Source organism: Panicum hallii, chromosome 8, assembly GCF_002211085.1.
Source record: "Panicum hallii strain FIL2 chromosome 8, PHallii_v3.1, whole genome shotgun sequence".
NCBI classification, from domain to species: domain Eukaryota; kingdom Viridiplantae; phylum Streptophyta; class Magnoliopsida; order Poales; family Poaceae; genus Panicum; species Panicum hallii.
Genome location: NC_038049.1, coordinates 43,547,243 through 43,567,429, shown reverse-complemented (window position 1 = coordinate 43,567,429; position 20,187 = coordinate 43,547,243). Strand labels below are relative to the sequence as shown.

At 48.2% G+C, this 20,187-nt stretch overlaps 4 protein-coding genes across 5 annotated transcripts; 1 reads left to right on the top strand and 3 right to left on the bottom strand.

The window, feature by feature from the left end:
• Positions 1-3,122: 3,122 nt before the first annotated feature.
• LOC112872394 lies at positions 3,123-3,814 on the bottom strand. The gene is made up of 2 exons (XM_025935474.1): positions 3,481-3,814; positions 3,123-3,348 (listed from the first exon to the last, which is right to left on the bottom strand). Exons 1-2 carry the CDS (start codon positions 3,693-3,695, stop codon positions 3,123-3,125), a joined length of 441 nt encoding a protein of 146 aa, XP_025791259.1. The 5' UTR covers positions 3,696-3,814.
• A 1,211-nt stretch (positions 3,815-5,025) lies between these two features.
• LOC112902631 (auxilin-related protein 2-like) lies at positions 5,026-10,718 on the bottom strand. Of its 2 annotated transcripts, XR_003230620.1 has the most exons (9): positions 9,931-10,718; positions 7,804-9,193; positions 7,548-7,683; positions 7,348-7,445; positions 7,093-7,158; positions 6,783-6,872; positions 5,899-6,075; positions 5,307-5,528; positions 5,026-5,216 (listed from the first exon to the last, which is right to left on the bottom strand). XR_003230620.1 is itself a non-coding variant. In XM_025971743.1 (8 exons), exons 1-8 carry the CDS (start codon positions 10,587-10,589, stop codon positions 5,490-5,492), a joined length of 2,655 nt encoding a protein of 884 aa, XP_025827528.1. In that variant the 5' UTR covers positions 10,590-10,718; the 3' UTR covers positions 5,026-5,489. The 2 variants fall into 2 exon arrangements, 1 of the variants encoding a protein (XP_025827528.1); XM_025971743.1 differs by having other exon boundaries at positions 5,026-5,528.
• A 915-nt stretch (positions 10,719-11,633) lies between these two features.
• LOC112872393 lies at positions 11,634-14,389 on the bottom strand. The gene is made up of 5 exons (XM_025935473.1): positions 14,217-14,389; positions 13,294-13,551; positions 12,861-12,972; positions 12,548-12,755; positions 11,634-11,980 (listed from the first exon to the last, which is right to left on the bottom strand). The coding sequence occupies exons 1-5, from the start codon at positions 14,387-14,389 to the stop codon at positions 11,820-11,822; spliced, it is 912 nt and encodes a 303-aa protein (XP_025791258.1). The 3' UTR covers positions 11,634-11,819.
• Positions 14,390-17,443: 3,054 nt separating this feature from the next.
• LOC112903132 (translationally-controlled tumor protein homolog) lies at positions 17,444-19,934 on the top strand. The gene is made up of 5 exons (XM_025972349.1): positions 17,444-17,596; positions 17,909-17,982; positions 18,577-18,702; positions 18,793-18,950; positions 19,576-19,934. Exons 1-5 carry the CDS (start codon positions 17,569-17,571, stop codon positions 19,691-19,693), a joined length of 504 nt encoding a protein of 167 aa, XP_025828134.1. The 5' UTR covers positions 17,444-17,568; the 3' UTR covers positions 19,694-19,934.
• Positions 19,935-20,187: the final 253 nt, after the last annotated feature.

Here is a 20,187-nt window from a genome sequence, read left to right as displayed (position 1 = left end):
TCAGGTCTAATCTTCCCCCATCACCCACCCGTTTATCCCATGGTGATTGTAACTATGTACAGTTTGATATTTGTTGGGGGTGGGTAAATAATGAGAAATATTTTGGTAGTCATGTCTCCTTATTTGACACACGGTTCGGTCCATGCTGAGATTCATCCTGAGCTGAATTTTAACATGAAAATAGTCACCAAATTCAACCTGGAATTGTATGGAAACCAACATGTAGCTTTGCAATGACTAGTGATCTGGGTGGTAAAAAGGTCACCGTTCTTATATAGTGATTTAAAGTTGGGAAAATTTGTAGATGTGAATGAAGATAGATCAACAGAGCCAGAAAAATTGGGACTAATGAAATTAAAGGTTCAAGTGCTTGCATATGCTAAACTCCGATTAGGCAGGGTGTGTGCACAAATGATTCATACGGTCCCCGATTATTAACAGCCTGGGTTTAACACCTAGATACCGAACCTTTCCCCTGTCCAAATGACAGGCCACCCCTAAATTGCCCATGACACGCAAGAAGATTACTTCCTTGTACGGATGAAATCCAAGGAAAATAACACACTGCCTAGAATAATCATATTCGTTCTCATCTGCAGGGTCGACGATGTCATCGTCATCCGAGTTCCATCCCATGCCATCCTCCTGTGAAGCTTCTTCATCTTTTCAGTCTCACTCACATCATCATAAGTACCAATACTGCTGTATTCGTTATAAGCATCAGCAATCGTCCAGGGACCATCATATCTCATCTGCTGAGAGTCTGGATTGACCACACTGCGATGCTTCAGTACCCACTCCATCTTGTTACCATCTGATTCGTCGAGGAGGAGCAGCCGGAGCAGCAGCCGGCGCTCACCGACGACGTCGCGCCATGCCTTGCAGACGCACTGCGACCCCGCGAGGCTGCGCGCCGGGAGCCGGCACAGGATGTCCTCGAGCACGTCGTCAGGTAGAGCCGGCGCCGCCACCGTGTCCGTCGCCATCGACGCAGGCTGCGGCGGCGGATCAAGATAGAAAGAAACTGACTAGAGCTTCTTTATTCTTATGGGCATCTGGAGATGGGTCCCGTGTCCAATCCGGATTCTACAGAACTTCACAAAGTGTGGAGATCAAACACAGTTCACAAAGTTACCAAATTTGTTTCATCCGAAAAGGTTACCAAATTTGAACAAAACACAATGTATAAAAAAAAACGGAACTATAGGTTCATTGCAATAATAATGCACCTCCATCTTAGAAGCAAATAAAATTCCGAATTGAAACTGGTTAGCCTTTCAAACTTTTGAACAATAAACCATTAATTGTTTTTCTTTTATATAACCTTGGTGCCATCACAATTTCAAATTTCAATGGTCCCTCAGTATGTTTTAAATTTTTCTCATGCCACTAGTGACAAGATGTTCGTTGACCTGCTTATACATCTGCCTATCAATTAAATTTCATGTTACTGAAGGGCAATTTTATCCTACCTTGAACATTAATCACTCCCATTGATCATATATATAAACATTTGTTGGTGACCAATTAGCAACAGAAACACGATATCTTGCTTCTAATTGCGACGGATTTTGGTGCCAAATTAAAAACTCATGTTCTTGTAGTGTGTTTCGCTCCGTCTTTTCAAATAGGCAAAATAAACTCACAAACTTTGCTCATGTAATGGGGTACTGCTAAGTTCACCGACCTACTGGCATCTGCGTTTTCTTTTCCTACTTTTGTAAGACCTGACCTCATTGTTGGATGTGTATATAGGCGCCTCATTACCTCAATGAATGATCTAAAATATTAAAAAGCTAGATCTTTTTTATAAAACAAAGTGGCAAGAGAGCTGACTATTATATTAAAAAGAGGGAAAGCCTAGACGGCCAAAAAAAAAGGTTTTATACAGGCCACGGTGCAAAGACAAAGCAAAAAAGGTAGATCTTGAACAAAAATGTTCCAAGACAATGGCAACTCAGTATTAAAAGCAGGAGTAGGGTTCCAACAGGCTTAAATTGATGACTCATAGGACAAGCTAATTGATCAAACGAAGAGACAAACAAAAATGTTCTAGCTAGGACACAGAACGCTAGTATGCATATATATAGGCTAATCACCAATCAAGCATGGCGTATACACAAATGATTCACGTTCACCACGATTGTAGGTATCTCCTAGGTGTATGGGTCCTAAATATTGAACCTTTGAGTTGTTCAAACTACAAGCCACGGCTGCGTACCCTCCATGACACAAGAAGATAACCACCTTGTACGGATGAAATCCAAGGAATACGACATACCCACCAGAACCCTCCTCTTCATCATCCGAAGCGTCGGCGATGCCGAGTTCGAGCATGCATCTTGTTGCACAAATGATACCGCCTCTTGGCGCCTCTTCTTATTACGAATATCCAAGATCCAGGGTGCATCATATTCTAGCTTGTCACGTTTCTGCTCATAGGGACGGATCTAAAGGCGGGCTAGGGGGCTCAAGCCTCCCCCCCCCCCCCCCCCCCCCCCCCCGCGTTCTGGGATTCGGTCCGAAACGATCAAATTTCACCGATATTCACCCATTTCGGTGAGAACCGAACGAAACCGAATCGTCCCAAAAATTTGATCGAAGTTGAATTTTTAAGCCATGACTATGGTCCATACAAGTCAACATACTCTTCTAGGTATAAAAACATGAATAAACTCTAATTATAGATCTATTTTGTGCCTCTCTCACCTTATGATAGTTATCAAATGCTGAAACAGTATAATTTCACCATCTTTCTCCATAGTTTTTCACCGTATCTCCCCAATTCTCCCCACCATCTACTTCAGGAGTGACCAATGCCCAAATTTCCATCAATTCTATCCAAATTTCATTTAAAAATAAATTCATTGACCTGTTAAACAACCGAATCCCGGTCCGAAATTTCCGAAATTCGCCCATTTCAGTAGCAACCGAAATTTTTCTGATTTTGAATCCCACAAACCTGGCCCCCCTACCTCCCCAAGATCAATGGATACCCCCCTAAGCTCCTCCATTTTTAGGAAGAAAGAATAAAGAAGAAAGGGAAGGAAAAAGAAGAGGAGGGGAGGAAGAAGAAAAGAAGGAACTTCACTCCCTGGCTCGATTCGCCACTGGTCATGCAATCACCAAGAGTATGTCTTGAGTTTACTCTGATGCTTTGGCACCCACCCTGTCTGATCACTGGATTCACTGCCGAGGATCCAAACCCGAAGGTTGTCCATGGGATCAATAGCTGCAAAGTACACCCCCTTCTCTGATCTCCCTAGAAAAGACCGCACATCGCTCTTGCACTCAGCGAGGTCTATGGGCGACTTGATCACTTTGTACTTACCATCCTCCATGGAAAACCTGTAAAATAACCACATACATACATCCATGGACAAGAAAATTGTCCAAAAAAAATACTTATCAAGAAAATTTGCAACATGTTGTTGGAAGTGTGGATTCTCAGCAACAAGGTTTGGCAATTTATGAAGTTACCTTGAAACAAATTCACCACTGCAATGTATGTAGTGTGCTCCCTGCCAGTAGGCGGCGTAGCGCCATCGGGGCTCTAGTTGGTAATCCAACGGATTCAGCAGCAAGTCCCCGACCGTCCCCGCCGCCTCGCCGTCCCGGACGAACACCTTCTCCTCCCACCTCCCGGTCCCCGACGAGAACTCCTGCCACGCCCACGCCGCCGGCGGCCACTCCATCAGGCGGCAAGCATTGTAGTCGTTCTCCCCCGCGTCATTCCCATCCGGCTAGACGACGGGCTGGGGCTCCAGCAGCACCTTGTAGTGCGCCGGCGACGCGGCGGGGTCGAACACGAGGAACGCGCGGCGACCCCAATAGAAGTGGCCGGAGCACGGCGGCGGCAAGCGAGCCCACCGCCGCGTCGTGGGGTTGCGCACGTACAGCACCTCCACGCCTGTGCCCCGGTAGAGGATGAGTCCGTTGCAGTGATCCATGACTTCGTACCAGCTGTCCCACTCCTCCCGCGCGACGAAATCGAACTCGCCGTCGATCCGGGGGCCGCCGGCGCCCGCCGGGCGAAGAAGTGCGGCCTTCTGTAGTCCTGGTAGTTGATGAAGAGGCCGCGCAACGAGTGCGGGAGGAGGCGCCGCAGCCGGAGCAGAAGCCGCCGCTCGTCGACGAGGTTGCGCCAGGCCTTGCAAACGCGCCGAGACGCGGCGAGGCTGCGCGCCGGGAGAAGGCCGAGGACGTCGGCGAGCAGGTCAGGGCCATCGCCGCCTCGGCCTCCATGGTTATGGTTGCGTAGACGGCAGGGTGCAGAGCTTGACGATCAACTCCCTGATCGCCAAGTCGCCAAGGAAGAGAAACCCAAGCCTTGGCCAAACTAGAGGTGTATTCGTACTGGGCTAAAACTGATCCGTACGCAGGGATGGCAAAGAGATTTGAATTTTAGCCTAGATAATCTAAGAGTCGGGTTTAAAAAAATCGGGTTCTCATCTTATTCAATTTGAAGATAAAATATGTGAGGACTAAGTTGGACTGTGAAGAGAGCATAGGAGAGTCATGATCCGTTACCACCCGTACCCGTATGTCTTCTTCGGATCGGATTAGCAAGGCCAAGCAGCCATCTGAATATCTGATACACACAAAACTGGAGCTACAGTCTACAGGCGCAAGAAAGAAATTAGATTTCACAAGGTTATTTATTTACTCTTCTTGTTCACACCTTCGTCTAATATTTATGGACAATAATTACTTTTCATAATACAGGACTGCAAGCAAACAAACTTTTTCTTTTTGGAAAAATGCAGTTGAATCAGATTTTCCATTTTAGATAAGTTTTGAGAGTTTTTTTTTAAGCCAAGTTTTGAGTTCTCCATTTTAGGAAAGTCTTGAGAGTTTTTTTAAGCCAAGTTTTGAGTTCTCCTTTAGACCACATGGATAGCCCTCTTCATTTAGATTTTACGTTTTTCCTTTTTCATTGCAATGAAAGAAACGGTGCCAATTACATGTTTCAGTTTTGGCAGAATCATAGGGTAAACAGGCTATATCATGGTGCCAATGACAAGATTTGAGTAAACCAAAACACATTTCAAATCGACAATAGTACATTCTGTAGAGTGTACATCTCTTACGGTAGAAATCAACAATGCTAGGCACCAACTGCATGCAGTTTGAATCTGTGGTCCATTGTACACGAGATAGTTTGAGAAGTGATACAGTGTAATCCTGGTTGTATGAGGTAAATCACCCTGTAAAAACTATCCGAAAGAAAGGGTAAAAAAAAGACATGCCATTAGCTCTCAAATCAACAGAAGGCTACATATACAGAGCTGTGGCAGTGGAAGTACCATGGAGTGAACACATACAGATGAGGGCAAGGGCACAGTACAAGGGAGGGGCAATTGAACAGAATCTGTTAAACAATGACAATTGTAGTGAACATTTGGCTGTGTTCATTTGTATCTTGCTACTCCAAGGCTCCGTGTCGGTATACAGTTAAGCTGTCCAGATGTATATTCACAGATATTGCTTCAAAAGAGCTCTTCAGAATTGAATTTGTTCCATGCCTCCTGTTAGACAAAAAGGTAGTCAAAGATTAAGTAAAATGTCACAAGGTCAAACACATTGACAACAGAAAAAACCCTTAAGAGAATCAAACAAGATGCAAGAATGGATATCCAGAACTTGGCCGTAAATGCACTATCTATAATGTAATCACATTATTAACCTTAGTAGTTACAAAAGCTAAATGCCACTTCACTCCTTCAGAGCTCTTTGGTTTGTTTACAATGAAAGACAGACATGTAGTTCAGGAAAACTTATGTCAGCATATATGTTGTTCAAAAAATTATTAGGAAGCAACAGTGATGATTCTCCTATATGGCTGTATAGCTTAACCTAACTTAGGTTTCATATGACATCAGAGAAGTTGATACACACCTTAAGGATATCAAAGACTTTCTCGGCAATATATTTCTGCTGAAGAGTTGCACCCTTCTGTTGCACCTTATCAGGATGAATGCACAATGTCGCCTTCCTGTACTGCTTTTTAACAGCAGCGCCAGTGATCAAATCGGTCAAGGATACAGCTTGCCATCCACATTCTGGCCAAAGTATCTGTTCAGAAAAAAGGTATCTATTAGTAAATGAAATATTTTTATGTAACTTACAGTCATCCAACTATTTTGTAGAGAAGTATTGAACCAAATGAACTATGAGCTTATGAGGCATTCATTATTTCTTTTTAACAATAATTGTCAAGTTAATGTTATTGTGAAGTTAATGTTAGATTTACTGGACTTGAATCCACTGAGCAATTAGATCCGCATCAGAAACTACTGACAAATGAAATAGACAATTCACTGTCAGGTGAAAGTTTAGAAAATCCACCAATATTACTATTATCTGTGGACCATCAAGGATTTTCTTAATAGAGAAAGCTTACTTTTTATTGGGAGGTAAACTTTGATTTCATTACTGTTCCAAGGCGGTTAGCATTTGAAAGGTGAATACGTTCTTCAGTACAAACACAGAATATTATATTACAGTTCTAAGGCACATAGAAATGAGGTTAGTATTCACTGTTATCAAGCTACTGGCAGCATTAACCGAAACTAAAAGCCAAGCAAGCCAAATCTCTGCACTTCTGCAGGGGAACGTGTTGGTGTTGAATCAATACGTAACGAATGATATTTGTAGCACGAAATGAAATATTTAAATAACAAAAAAAACTTAGCACCAAAAAACATACAACTGGGTAAAAACACATGCAGTATAACTTCACACTTCACAGTGGCAAAACTGCAAAAGTACCACCAACTCACATATTGTAAAGTTGATAACAAAGCACGCAAGTTGCCCTCTTTTCCAGCAGACCACCTCTTAATTTCAAAGTCAAGTGTGTCTCCAATTCTCTGGAATTCAGCAAGTACAAAGAAAACAAATGGAGTATCAGCAACCAAAAAGGTGTAGTTAAAGGGGGCCAGATGCACTGTGCACAAGTGAACTAAGAAACACCACCAGGATTATGAAGTGAAACAAATTGACAAAAGCAGCACAATGAAGACTGTTGAGTGTTGACACCAACTAAGACGCAGAATCAAGGGCTACACATATTGGCAACATAGCACTTACATCTCTCTCTGCCTGCTCCCTCTGAACCTGCATATCTCGTTCATTCTTCTCAGCCAGAGCTTTTGCCTGGAGATTACAGTATTGAGAAAATGATAAATAGTAAGAGAGGATGAAAACTACATTTATTTATAACAAGAAAAAGGTAGGCTTATACAACATGGAAGAAGCCGACCGTATTATTGGCACAAATAATCATTGATAGCAAGAAATAAAGACTATTCTTTTCTTTCTAATTTGAAACCTAAAGAACATTACCGCTCGTTCACGGGTCCTCTGGTGACGTTCTAGCCTAGCACGCCTTCTTTCTTCACTCTCGCCCTCAACCTCTTGAAATACATCAGATGATGCAGGGGCTGAAAAGACGAAATATGATATAAAGAATCACACAGACAGAAAATTTAGGAACATGATACTTTAGAAAATTTATAGAACTAATAATTTTGGAAGATTAGTACCTCCAAACAAGTCAGACAAATCATCCCCAAAAAGTGAGGCTGATGACGCTTTTCTCGCAGATGCCGAGGTTGATGCTGCCCTCTGTGATCCATTAGCAGTTCCCCTACCTTGAGCTCCAGAACCAAACATAGAATCCTACAACATCAAATATTAGCAAACATAGAATCCTACAACATCAAATATTAGCAAAAGGTAACAGAATAAGTGCTCTGCAGACAGTTTTTTACATGTGAATATTTTGATAGATGTACTTACCACCGTTGGGGTTGGAGCCCTCTGCTTCGGTGCACTACTGGCACAAGCATCCGCACCAAAGAATGATTCAAGATCATCTGGTGTGCTCTGTTTTTCTCTTGCAGCAGCAGCAGCTGCTGCTGCCTGCCTTTCTCGAGCCTCAGCAGCAGCTCTTTCCACTGCAGCTCTTTCAGCTCTCTTCCTTGCTTCTTGCTGAGCTCTCTCAGCAGCAGCTCTTTCTGCTGCAGCCCTCTCCCTAGCAGCAGCCCGTTCCCTCTCCTTAGCTTCAGCGGCGGCCCTCTCCTTCGCCTCAGCAGCAGCCCTCTCCTTTGCTTCAGCAGCAGCCCTCTCCTTGGCTTCAGCAGCAACCCTAGCTGCTCTTTCTTTGGCCTCGGCTGCAGCTCTCTCACGGGCTTCCTGTTGAGCCCTTTGCACAGCAGCACGCTGTGCACGCTGGCGGGCCTCTCTTTCAGCTTTTGCACGAGCTTCAGCGGCTGCTCTCTCCCGTGCCTCTTTTGTAGCCCTCTCCACTGCTTGTCTTTCTCTCTCTCTTTCTCTTTGTTGTTCCATCTGTCTCTCCTTTTCAAGTCTTCTCCGCTCTCTCTCCATTTCCTCCCTCAGTCTCATTTCCCTTTCTTGTTCCAACCTTTCTTGCCTATCTTTCTCTTCACGATCAGATGAACTTATTTCAAAATCTTCATCAAAAACATTTTTATCATAAGCAGGCATTTGAGGTTTGCCCATGGCAAAACCTTCCAGGTCATCTACAGAAGAGGTGTAATGGTTGTGATTTTGGCTGGACCGACGAACATGCCCATTCTCCTTTCCATTTGCATTTGCTCCCAGTGGTTTTTGCTTAAGAAGAGGTGGTGATCGGGAAGGTGGTGGAGCAGTAGTTGGTTGTGTGAAAAGAGGAATCTCAGAAACTGTAAGCCATATATCATCTTCAGACTCAGTAGATCTTGGTGACTGATCCTCCATATCATTACCATGAATATCAGAATACCTTGCAGACTGTGACTTAGGCATGACGTTACCAAGGTCCTCCATAGAAGATTGACGTGCTGGATTTCTATCCATTGAATGGTGTACAGGGCTGGAATCTCGGCCCATGCTTGGTGGGTTCCTGTCCTTGGCATGACCATTGATTTCAGAGGTAAACAAAGGATCTGATTTTGGGGCCTGGTCAAAAGCAATTGGTTCCTCAAATAAACTATCAGCAGCAACCTTGCCTTCAGAGTTTGCAGGCTTATCCAGATCTTCCAAGGGATCTGTGGATCTTCCTGGGGATGTATATGCAGAACCTGAAGCAGAGGCTGTTTCTAGAACAACAAATGGGTCATCTGCAATGCTAGCTGTCGATTTAGAAGTTGGAACTGGTGGCTTCATTTTGTTATCATCATTAGCCTTTCTGAAAAGTACAGTGAGCACGAGAAATTGTCAGGAGTAAAACACATTGGTTTAGAAGAAACTGGCAAGTTTTGCAGCTAACTTTAAGAGACAGGAAAGATGTCACTGATTTCACAATTGATTCATTCAATAATACTGCAATAGATGTGCATACACACAAGAGAGTTCAAGGGCCAAAAATGTGAGATACCACAGGGAATGTGGACTTATACCTGAATGATATTGTAACAAATGAAAGACAACATTTTCTATTGAACAAGTCTGTAAACCTGTTTTACAATTCAAGCATTTCAATGGTTACTTAGTAAGGAAGCCTCCTCAAGTTCTCTGATCAATAAAGAACTTTCATGTGGCGTCAGGAGGAGTTGAGCATATCAGTATTGAATCTAAAGCTACCAAGACATTATGGTATGGCACATTAGAAAAGGCTCAACAATGGATTGCAGACACATGGCAACTGGGGCAAAACTGTAATGGAACATAATTAAGATGGATTATATTTTATAACTTCAGCACAAAGCATGAAAAGAAGGAATACAGCTAAATCTGCTTAATTTAAGCGCCTACACAGCACGAGCTTCTCGCACTGTAAATGGTTGTTCGAGGCATTCTTGGATCTAGCTAGCACATTTCACTTCAATCAATCCAACTTCACATTGCCCAAGAGCTCCGATCTAGTTGAGCTATCACCCAATGCCAAATGCAGATCCACATGACGAAAGATTCGATCTTGCTCACCTGCTCCTCGGCGGGCTGCTCCCCGCGAACCCCGGGATCAGATCATCGAACCCGGCGCCCCCGGTTGTTCCCTCCTCCTCCACAGGCGCCGGCTTCCTCCCGAATCCCCCGAGCAGGTCGTCCCCCTCGTCGTCAACCGCCGCCAGCCTCCTCTTCTCCTCGGCCCGCGGCGCGCTCCCGAACCCCCCGAGGAGGTCGTCGTCCTCGTACGCGGGCGGCGGCGCGGAGCGGGTTCCGGCTGCGAACACGTCGTCGTACGCCGGGGCCGCCGCCCCGAACACACCGTCGTCGTACCGCGCGGAGGAATTGGAGGGCCGCAGCCCGGGGACCGCGTCGAAGATGTCGTCGTCGAAGACCGGGGCCGATGAAGGCGCCGGCTTGGCCCTCGCCGCGCTGCTGCTGGTGGCGGTGGTGGGGCCCTTGAACGAGTCGAAGAGCGAGTCGAAGGAGGATGCGGAGGCGGGGGCGGGGGCGCCGAAGAGGTCGTCGTAGGACGGGGCCGCGGAGGCTACCGAAGCGGATCTGCCGGGGTTGGACCACGCGGCAGCACCGGCGGCGGATCCGGCGGCGGGGCGGGAGGCGGCGCCGGCCATGGGCGCCGCCTTGCCCTGCGGCCGCACGCCGAAGTCGCGGGCCAGGAGGCCCTCTATGCCGTCCATGGGCGCTGGAGCGGCGGCCCCGCCGGTGGCCTCGCCGGCGAGGATGGGGAGGGGGGAGACGGGGAGGCCGACGCGGTGGGAGATCGGGAGAGAGAAAGCACCAACGCGGTGGGAAGAAGGAAGGGGGTGTGGTGGTGTGGTGATGTGTCTTCCTCCCTTCTGCGCTGGATGCCTCGTTGGGTGGTGTAGGGCGGTGGGACCCACCGGAGGTTGGCATGGTGATTTCGAGATTTGAATTTGTAATTTTTAAACCTGCGAGGGTCGGTGAATTAGCTTCAAATTTGTGATTGGCCGGGAAATCGAATTGGGAGGGATGCAGGTCAAAGTGAGAAATTATGAGCATAAGTATAGGGAAGAAAAAAAAAGTGGGCTCACATGCTCGCTTCATCTTTGTATTGCCAACTTGCTGGCGTATCTGGGAATTCGGAATGATTCCAGCCAAGAAAAAGAAAAGTAACCGATTTTGGGGCCAGCCAAAAAAAAAAGAAAAGAAAGAAACAAGTTGTTGATCATTTTGGAGCACGGGAAACAGTACGTGCAGCAGATTATTGCTGTTGGATTTTGAATAGCAAAGACACAGAGCAATCTTTGCTAGTGTGCTGGAAGATGGAATTGAACAACAGCAGCAGCTTTACCAAATTTCCAATCTTTGCTAGTGCCTTCGATCTGTTACTCCAAAGCAACAATGGTAGCTTGGAACTTTGAATCCTTTGTTTTTTTTTAATTTGTAAGCAAGCTTCAGAAGGACAGGTGCGTGCTCTTTTCAGAGTAAAGCGTCTTCAGCCTTGTGGAAACTACAGAATGCTACACCCTGATCACACGAGGCCTGGCCATGTATGTGACTACGCAAGCTATGAATTTTGCGATGCTGTTCAACATCTTTATGAAACATTTTTTGAAACAAATATCGCTGAGATAGAGCTTGGCGAGTTGCATCAAATATATTGTTATTTCTACAATCATTGTACAATATGCTAATTGAATACTGCGATGTTGTTTGGCTCAGCATGCAGTATTCCTCTGATCACATAGTATGCTGGTGTTCAGACAACTACAGCGAAATCAAGTATTTAATTCAGATAATTGGTTTTCCAGAAAACCCAGGACCTCTAGAATGGGCAATCACCAACCGAGCACTTTGAACAAACTGTGTCAGTAATCTCCAGCAGTGAAGTGCCAAAATGCAATGGTACAAGTACAGAGTTCCACATGCTCCTTCACTGTCCACTGCTAACGCACATAGTCGTAAACACGCGGGATATTGCAGTGCCCAGCGACATAGTTTTCACCCCTCGGATGCAACATCCTCTCGGTGCAGGCGAAGCAGTAAGTAGAATCGGCATTCTTGCTCACCACCGAGCTACCATCAGGCTGGCGAAATTTTTGTCCTGCTGCAGCAAACAAACAGAAGATTCAGAAAAAATGACTCAGGGGATACTATAACACATGATGCATTAGTCTCAATGGTTACTCAACAGAAAAGGAGGCAAAACTGTGTTCATGACAGATCAAGCCGGTGAGACCAGCTTATTCCATTCTTCTAACCAGAGAAAAAAAAAGCATGACGAGTAAGTTGGTACTTAGCGACACATTCCTCAAAAACAACACATGCAACTGTAGGTATGAATGCATCTATGCCACTGTCAGTCTCCCAACCACAAGGAGGATATGAAGGCCTCCTAATACCACTTAGTTGAGATTTCAAATTTGGCAAAATCACATAGTAAATTAAATATCATATTTTCTCAAGATCACCTACACTAAGACACAGAGTAGCCAGCCACAAAAACGTGTTACTGGAATCATAAACAAACCCATCTAAATGATGCGAATGCACGAACCGCTAAAACACATCACAATTTTTCTTCCATCAAAGATTTAGAGTTGCATCCATGTTCATTTTAAATGTAGTAGTACTATATGCCTGTACATTTTCAACTGATAAGAGAAGTGGTCACCTGCAGAATCAGAGCCCAATGGCTCACAGCAAGTGATGATGAAGCCACTTGGAGCCCGCCTTTTGCTGCAGTGTAGAATCTCAGCGAAGAAAAGCTGTTCATGCGAATCCTCCTCGCTGGACCTTGCGGTGAAGTTGATGTGCGTGTAACAACATCGTGGCACAGGTATGCTGATCACAGGCTTGGCGTCCAAGAGCTCAAATTTGATCTGGGCACAAGAAATTGAGAAAGGTCATGACAGTGCAGATTGCCAATAATCCAATATAGACAACATGTCCTTTTCTAGAACAAGTAAATAGATTGTATTGCACACCTTCTTGTTTTTGTTGTAGTGCTCCAAGACACCCGTTGCAAACCTCTTGGCCTGCGCAAGCTGAACTTTTGGATTGGGCCGAAGATCGTGTGGATCTTTTCTCTCGGGAGCCCTGCACCCAGCAGCGCATGTACTGAACAGTGTCAAAGCGAAATTTATTAACTGCAATCTTACTCTCCATTTGCATTTAGGTTACCAGTGTGCAAACCAATCTTATCCAAGAGGAAGAACGAACTAGGAACAGCCTGACGGTGTAGATTTGTGTTTTTCAAGGCTAATGGTGCGGTAACCAAAGCAAACAATCCAATAAAAAAATTGCTTCATGAGTTTCATGCGTCCACTATGGTCGATCGTTAGGTCTCCTTGATGAGGACAAGGAGCGAACCGAACTAGCAATTAGCAGAGGGGATTCCATCAAATTTGCCCTTCTTACCGAGCAGGCGCAGGCGGTGGCGAAGGAGATGAGAGCGGCTCAACTCTGCCCACGTCGTGGATGTGCGGCGAGGGAGGGTGCGACTCAGATCGTCCGGCTTCTCCAGGCTGCGGCGGCGCGACGTCCGCGCCGGCATCGGCATCGTCGCACGGCGAGATCGTCGGCGGCGCGAGGGCAGCCCTAGTTGGTGTCTCGGTTGGTGAAACTGGAAATTCGGAATCGGTGGTTGTTGCGTTGCGTGGTTGGTTTTGCCGGGTGCTGTTGTATATACTTGTATATAGGTCAGAATTTGGGACTAGAACGTATGTCTAAGATTCCGATTGCAGTGTTTTGTTTGTAACAACAACCTTCAAAAACACGACCGTACTGTTATGTTTGGATGGCACTCTCTCTAAGAACATCTGTTTAATGAAGCTGGAAAAATATTTTTTATGAAGCAGAGCAAGTGTATCGGGTTCATCATGAGAAAAAGTACAAGGTCTTTCTTATGCTTTGGTTCGTCTAATTTCAGGATTCACCAATCTTATCCAAATGTTATGTCAGAGCCTGGGCAAAGACAGGATCAAAGCGCGACGCAGCAGCAGCTGAGTTCGGCCGAGGGCGCTGCCGCGACGCGGTCTGTGTGGGCGCGTGCGGTGGGTCCGGGCCGGCGCGGAGCGAGCCGCCGCGAGCCCTCGGTCTGACGGGCATGGCGGCAGCCGGGATTGCGGGAGCGCGGCGGAGGTGAAGGAGGGCGTGGTCCCCGCACCGGCGAGCCCGGCACGTGGCGTCGCGGCGCACATGAGCTGGCGCTGGCGCCTGGCGGGCTGCGCGTGTCCGCGACCGCAGTTCGGAGCGGAGGATCTTCAGTCCAAGGCGAAGGAAGGCACGAGCTTTATCCATGGGTGGCCGGCGAGAGCGCGAATGGTTCCCGGCGCGGGCACCTGGTCGACTCTCCGGCCAGGCTCGCGGACGGAGACGGAGAGCACGACGCCGCAGCACCAGAGGTCGGTGGATGGCCGGCGGGAGCGCGAACGTGTCCGTCCTGGCCGGTGCGGAGAGAGCGCCTGCCGCGGCCGCCTCCCAGGCTCCGCCCTTGCCTGCTGTCCATGGCCATGGCCGGTCCAATGCAAGCTGGCGTCGTCACGGCTCACGGGAGGAAGGGCGTGAGGCAATCAATCACGGGCAAGGAGACGTCCGGAGGATCTTGAGTCCGTGGCGAAGGACGGCACGCACAGCCTGATGCGGCGGGGCGCGACAGCAAGTCGATCGCCGTCGCTGTCGCGCCGCTCGCCTCTCCCTGCGCGCAAGGACAGCTGCGGCCGTGCGTGGTGCCGAGCGCCTGCCGCGGCGGCCTCCGGGGGTCCCGTCCGGCGAGGCGAGTCAGCGCGGCGCTGCTGAACGGCGGCCTGGGCTCTGTTTCTCGCTTGCTGATGCGAGCTGGTGGCGTCACGGGTGCGGGGGAGGTAACCTGGACGAAAGGGAGGGCAGCAATCAACTCCCGCGGCGTGCGGCGGAGCTCCGGCGTGCGGGGGTGGACCAAGGGCGCGAGGGCCAGCCAGGGTGGACGGTATTTGAGAGATACCGTCCACCTCTGGGGTCTCTGAGAGCCGTCGGATCAAACACGTGCGTCCCAGATCGAGCCTGGGCTGCGGTCAGCGACCCGGTCGTCCAGGTCAGGCGGGCGCGGGAGCGTGGCGCGACGCAGATCGAGCGTCGGCGTTGCTTGTGCCGGAGCTCGTCGCCGGTCGAGGACACGGGAAAACTCGCGGCATCAGCGTTCAAGACTAGAGACGGCCGCCGGCTTCGGGGGATGCGCGCGAGCGCAAGCTGGTACCTCGTCGCCACCGCCACCGCAAGCGGACAGTTGATCGATGGTGGTGGATTGAAACCGCAATCACAGGTCACAGCGTCACAGGTTTATGGATTGGAATTGAATGTAATGTAATCAACGTACAGCGAGCACACATACGGCGATCGAGCTTGCGCTTGCCATGGCTGGGTGCTGCTGCTAATGGCGAGAGTCAGTGCTCCTTGGGCACTCCAGTGAACACCGTTGACCATCCAATGACTTGCTCCCGTGATATCCTTGCTCACCGGCTGCGTGACACACTGGACGCTAACTGTCGGTTTCGGAAATAGCCGATCGTTAAACCTACTCGAAGTGTGTATCGTGTGTTATGATCGGAGGTGACATGGCATATAATAACTTAAGATTTATACTAGTTCAAATAAATATGCCATACGTCCAATCGGGGATCGGTCGGATGTATTGTTTAAGCCCATGTGCTCGTGAAAATTGGGGAGTTAAAAGCTTCCGAGTGGAGGATGAATCTCTTAGATTTCGGTTTGGTTCTTTTTCCTAGACGGCTGACACTTCATTTTATAGTCGAGGAGGTTCTCCTTTACACGGAACTAAGGGTAGGAAAAAAGAGGTAGAGAAAGGGAGAGAGTTCCTTGCATAGCCGGTCGGGGCTGTCAGCTCTGTCAGTCGGAGTCCTCGGCCGGCCACCGTCCAAGTCCTGTCTCGCGGAGTGACCGTCACGTTCCATCCCTATAAGTCGTGTTCCGTCAGTCGGACGGCGGGCGTGCGCCGATAAGCGGTACGACGGTCACGCCACGTCCCTGGCGCCACGCCCTGTCACTCTGTCGTGACGAGGCATGTCCGTCGTGTCATGATGACGTTGCATCCCGTCCCTTCGTGAGTACGGATAGGTGGAATAGCGTCCCTCTGTTGTGGTAGCAAAGGGGACTGTAGCCCCTGTGTGGAGAGGGTGGTTAGTCTTGTATGTCAAGTTGACTCCGGCGTCCGCTCTTATCCTCAGCATCTACTCCTGAGGACCTGCCCAAGGTCTGGTCGGTCCCGACCTTATCAGTCGGGGATAGCGATACGTGCGGTGGAGTCTGATCGGCTCCTTAACTGAGGACCATGGTAGGACTGAATCTAGACCCCAGTTGTCCCCTCGGTCGGGGATGCGGGTCGAGACTCCCGCCGACCGGCCGCACCGTGGATCTAGACGGTCTGGAAGAAGTCACCGCCTAGGAGGTTGAGACTATTCAGAATAGCAGCGGAAAGTGAGCCCGCTGAAACCCCGAGTCTATATACCCATCACTAACCATCCACTGAAACAAAGTGAGAGCAGAGCATGCGTTTGTGATGAACCGCCTCCGATCTGTGCAGCTCGTCTCGCCGCTTCCATTTTCTCGTTGACAGCAAATACGATGCTATACTATTCCTAAGCACATTGTTGAAGGACGAAACCAGAATATTTTCTGGAGAAAGATAACATAGATAAACTTTGCAGAAATAAAAAAAAAATCGGACGGCAAGGACATGATGGGCCGCGCGGCCCAATGGCAGTCGCTTTATTCCATCCAGTAGCTCGCTTTGCCGCGACGCTTTCGCCGCTGCTGCATCGGGATCTGCAAGGCCAGAGCTCGGCCATCAGTGTCCATCGTCCATGGCAGCGGCAGCATGGAACCCCACTTGGTGCTGTCCCAGCTTTTTTGTAGATCCTTTTTTCCGGTGAAGATGGGACGGACCAGATGCAGAAATTTTGTATTGCCAAAAGAGGTCTTTGGCGTTGCTCTCTTCTCATTTCCTCCAGTATTTTGTCGGGCTCATGAATTTAATCACTTGGAAGCAAAGAAAGAAGTTCACTAAAATGAGTCTTCTCCTTCCACAAAGAAAGGCATGTGCAGTTTAGCCTTCCCTGAGCTGAGAGAGTTTGTGTCTGGACATGGAGATTGGCATGGGCAAGGACAGCATGGAACTCCCGTGGTAGAGGGTGGTCGGCAGCACCAAGCCGTGTGCTTCTCGACGCGGCAGGAGATCCAGCCGTGCTACCACAGTTACACCCAGACGCCAGGGGATATGAATTGATAGCGTGCCGCCGACGCTGACCCGGCCCCACCACGGCGGCGGGCGCACGTGCGCATCCCGGCCGTCCGTGCGCGAATATCCGGCCCAGATACCCCCATCGCACGGCCCAGGCAGCCACCCCACCATCCCCGCCACGCTGAGGACTCCTCCCGAATTCCTCCAAAGGACAGGGGGACTCCTTCCCAAAAAAGGACCCCCCGGACCCGGATCGGGCATCCGGGCCGTCCGAGCGAAATATTCCCGCGGATCGGACGGCCCAGAACGCGGGCCGGATATTTCTCCGGGCCTATAAAGCCGCGGCGGCCGCCTCCGCCCCAAACCCTCGCGCCCCATCTCCGCCCGCCGCTGCGCTCCCCCTCTCGTCTCCCTCTCCTCGCAGCCGCAGGCTAGGGTTCTCCTCGAGAGGCGGAGCCATGTTGGTCTACCAGGATCTGCTCACCGGTGCGTGCGCCGCCTTGTCCTTGCAGAATTTTTATCCCTATTTTTTCTTATCTTCCTGGGGGCGGGTCTTGGGTTTGCGGAATAGGAAATTAGGGAGTCGACGTGGTTAGATCTGCCCGGCCGGGACCGGGTTGCAGGTGCTGGTTTTTGGCGCTCGATTCTACATCGCGGGCGAAAGATTGTGTTTTTATGGGCTCGGATGTGTAGATCTGCGCGTAGATTTGCTTGTGCAGTCGTCTTGTTTTTACTGAATTGTGCTGTGATTTGCCGCGAGTATTGGCTGACCGATGCGTGCTTTCCTGGAGTTTGCAGGCGATGAGCTCCTGTCGGACTCGTTCCCGTACAAGGAGATGGAGAACGGCGTGCTCTGGGAGGTCGAGGGCAAGGTACGTCCGCTCCTCTGCCCTGTCCATCGTTTGGGTTCGATGCGTTGCTTATGCTGCCCTAGAGAAGATTAATTGATCCTGTAGGTTTTTCGGGGGAGATAATTCGTCATGCTGAGTTTAGTCTGAGCTTGAGCTGTGTGCAATTAGATTCCTAATTACTCGATGCTGCAGTGCTTTGGTCTTAATGGGCATCGAATTGGTCTTGTAGAATGGCTATGCTCCCTTAAATTCTCGTTTGAGAGCTAATCCGTCGATCAGATTTGAAGTTCATGTCATTCAGACTTTACAGTAGCTAGTTTGACTTAACCCATGGCCTTTGGTAACTCGGATCTGTACCACTTTTGCAGCGTCTTATTAGTTGCTCGATGTGGCGCACCATATTGGGCATTTCATGTTCGTAGGAATACAATGGTCCTAACAGCTTGGTGATTTTTTTAGCTCATAGTTGCAAAAGCTGGTGCTTTCCAAATCCTATGGCACTGGTGTAGCTTATTCCGATGTTCTAGTTTAGCAAACCAACCATAGTCTATCTGGATGAATCTGCTTTAGTCTATTTGATCTGTTGTTTTCATGGTGCTGGATGGGTGCTTGCAGTGGGTCATCCAAGGAGCTGTAGACGTTGACATTGGTGCCAACCCGTCTGCCGAGGGTGGTGATGATGAGGGTGTGGATGATCAGGCAGTGAAGGTTGTTGACATTGTCGACACCTTCCGACTTCAGGTTGGTCCAATATTCTATTCTTTTGACTTGTGTTGTCCTGGTTGTACTGTGAGCCTCATCTGTATGGTATTCGTGCATCCCCAATTGCAGGAGCAACCTGCCTTTGACAAGAAGCAGTTTGTCACCTTCATCAAGCGCTACATCAAGAACCTCACCGCCAAGCTGGAGCCGGAGAAGGCGGAGGAGTTCAAGAAGGGCATTGAGGGTGCCACCAAGTACCTCCTTGGCAAGCTCAAGGACCTCCAGTTGTAAGTTCCATTTTCTCTAAACCCAAATATAGCAACAGTATGTTTCATATCTAATTTCAGTTTTGTAATGCTATGGTTACCTGTCATTTTTGCATTGCCTTATATGCTAATTGGAACCGTTCCTTTATAGAAATATTACAGTGTATGCTAGTCTTATTTTGTTACTTATTTAACATGGCCTTTGTGCTACTCCGTTCTGTTTCAAATGTTTGTCATTTTAGCTTTGTCCTACTTTGAGTTTAAGTTTATTGAAAAAATGTTTTTATATGAACCTGGTAAAACTTTAAGACAGGCAGCGAAAACAACCTACATTTTGGAATGGAGGGAATATCATTGAAATCCTGCATACACCATTTATCTCGGCCTATGTGATCTTGGATCATTTATTTGCAGCACCATCTTTCATTACAAATTTTGCACTGCTATTGCGACAACTAATGCTGTTTAAGCACCAATATTTATGTGCATTGTGTTATCAAAATACTATCATTGGATTCATGTTGCCTGTTAATTATTATGGTTTTACTGTAGGCAACTATCTATCTGCGATGTGCCTCAGTGTGTCCCTGTTTTGTTGATTGACTGCTGTAGAAAAAGAAAAACTTACCTGACTCATTTGTGGCAGCTTTGTTGGCGAGAGCATGCATGATGATGGAAGCCTGGTGTTTGCCTACTACAAGGATGGAGCCACCGACCCGACCTTCCTCTACTTCGCGCATGGTCTGAAGGAGATCAAGTGCTAGGCGGGCGCGCGCCCCCCGACCCTATGCTGGGTGTTATCTTCTATGTAGTACTCTGTCCTTAATTTTTGTTCTGGCCGCCGCGGCTGACTCTAGTAGCGTCCTGTGTCGCCGTCGGTTGCTGTCTGCTTGTTCGTTCGTGATATGCTGAGAATGTTTTGGGAACGACTGTCGGAAGATTGGATTATGTGTGAAACAATTGGTATTTTACTCGTAATGGGCAAAAGATAGATAATCTGTTATCTCCCGTGTTTCTGGATGATTTTATCTGCGTAGGGTCAGTGGCTGTTCCATCAATTTTTTTTTTTGCTTTGGCGAGCTACCCAGGCGTCCTTGCGCTAGCTTTAATGTGTGGTTGCAGTTGTGTTGCCTGTTGTGGCGAAGTGATGAACTGATGATGGACGTGCTCGGTGTTCATATCCGGCTTTTTAGAGCCTGTTTGGAGGAGCGGGACTAAAATTACCGTATATTTGGACGTCAATTAGAAGTATTAAATA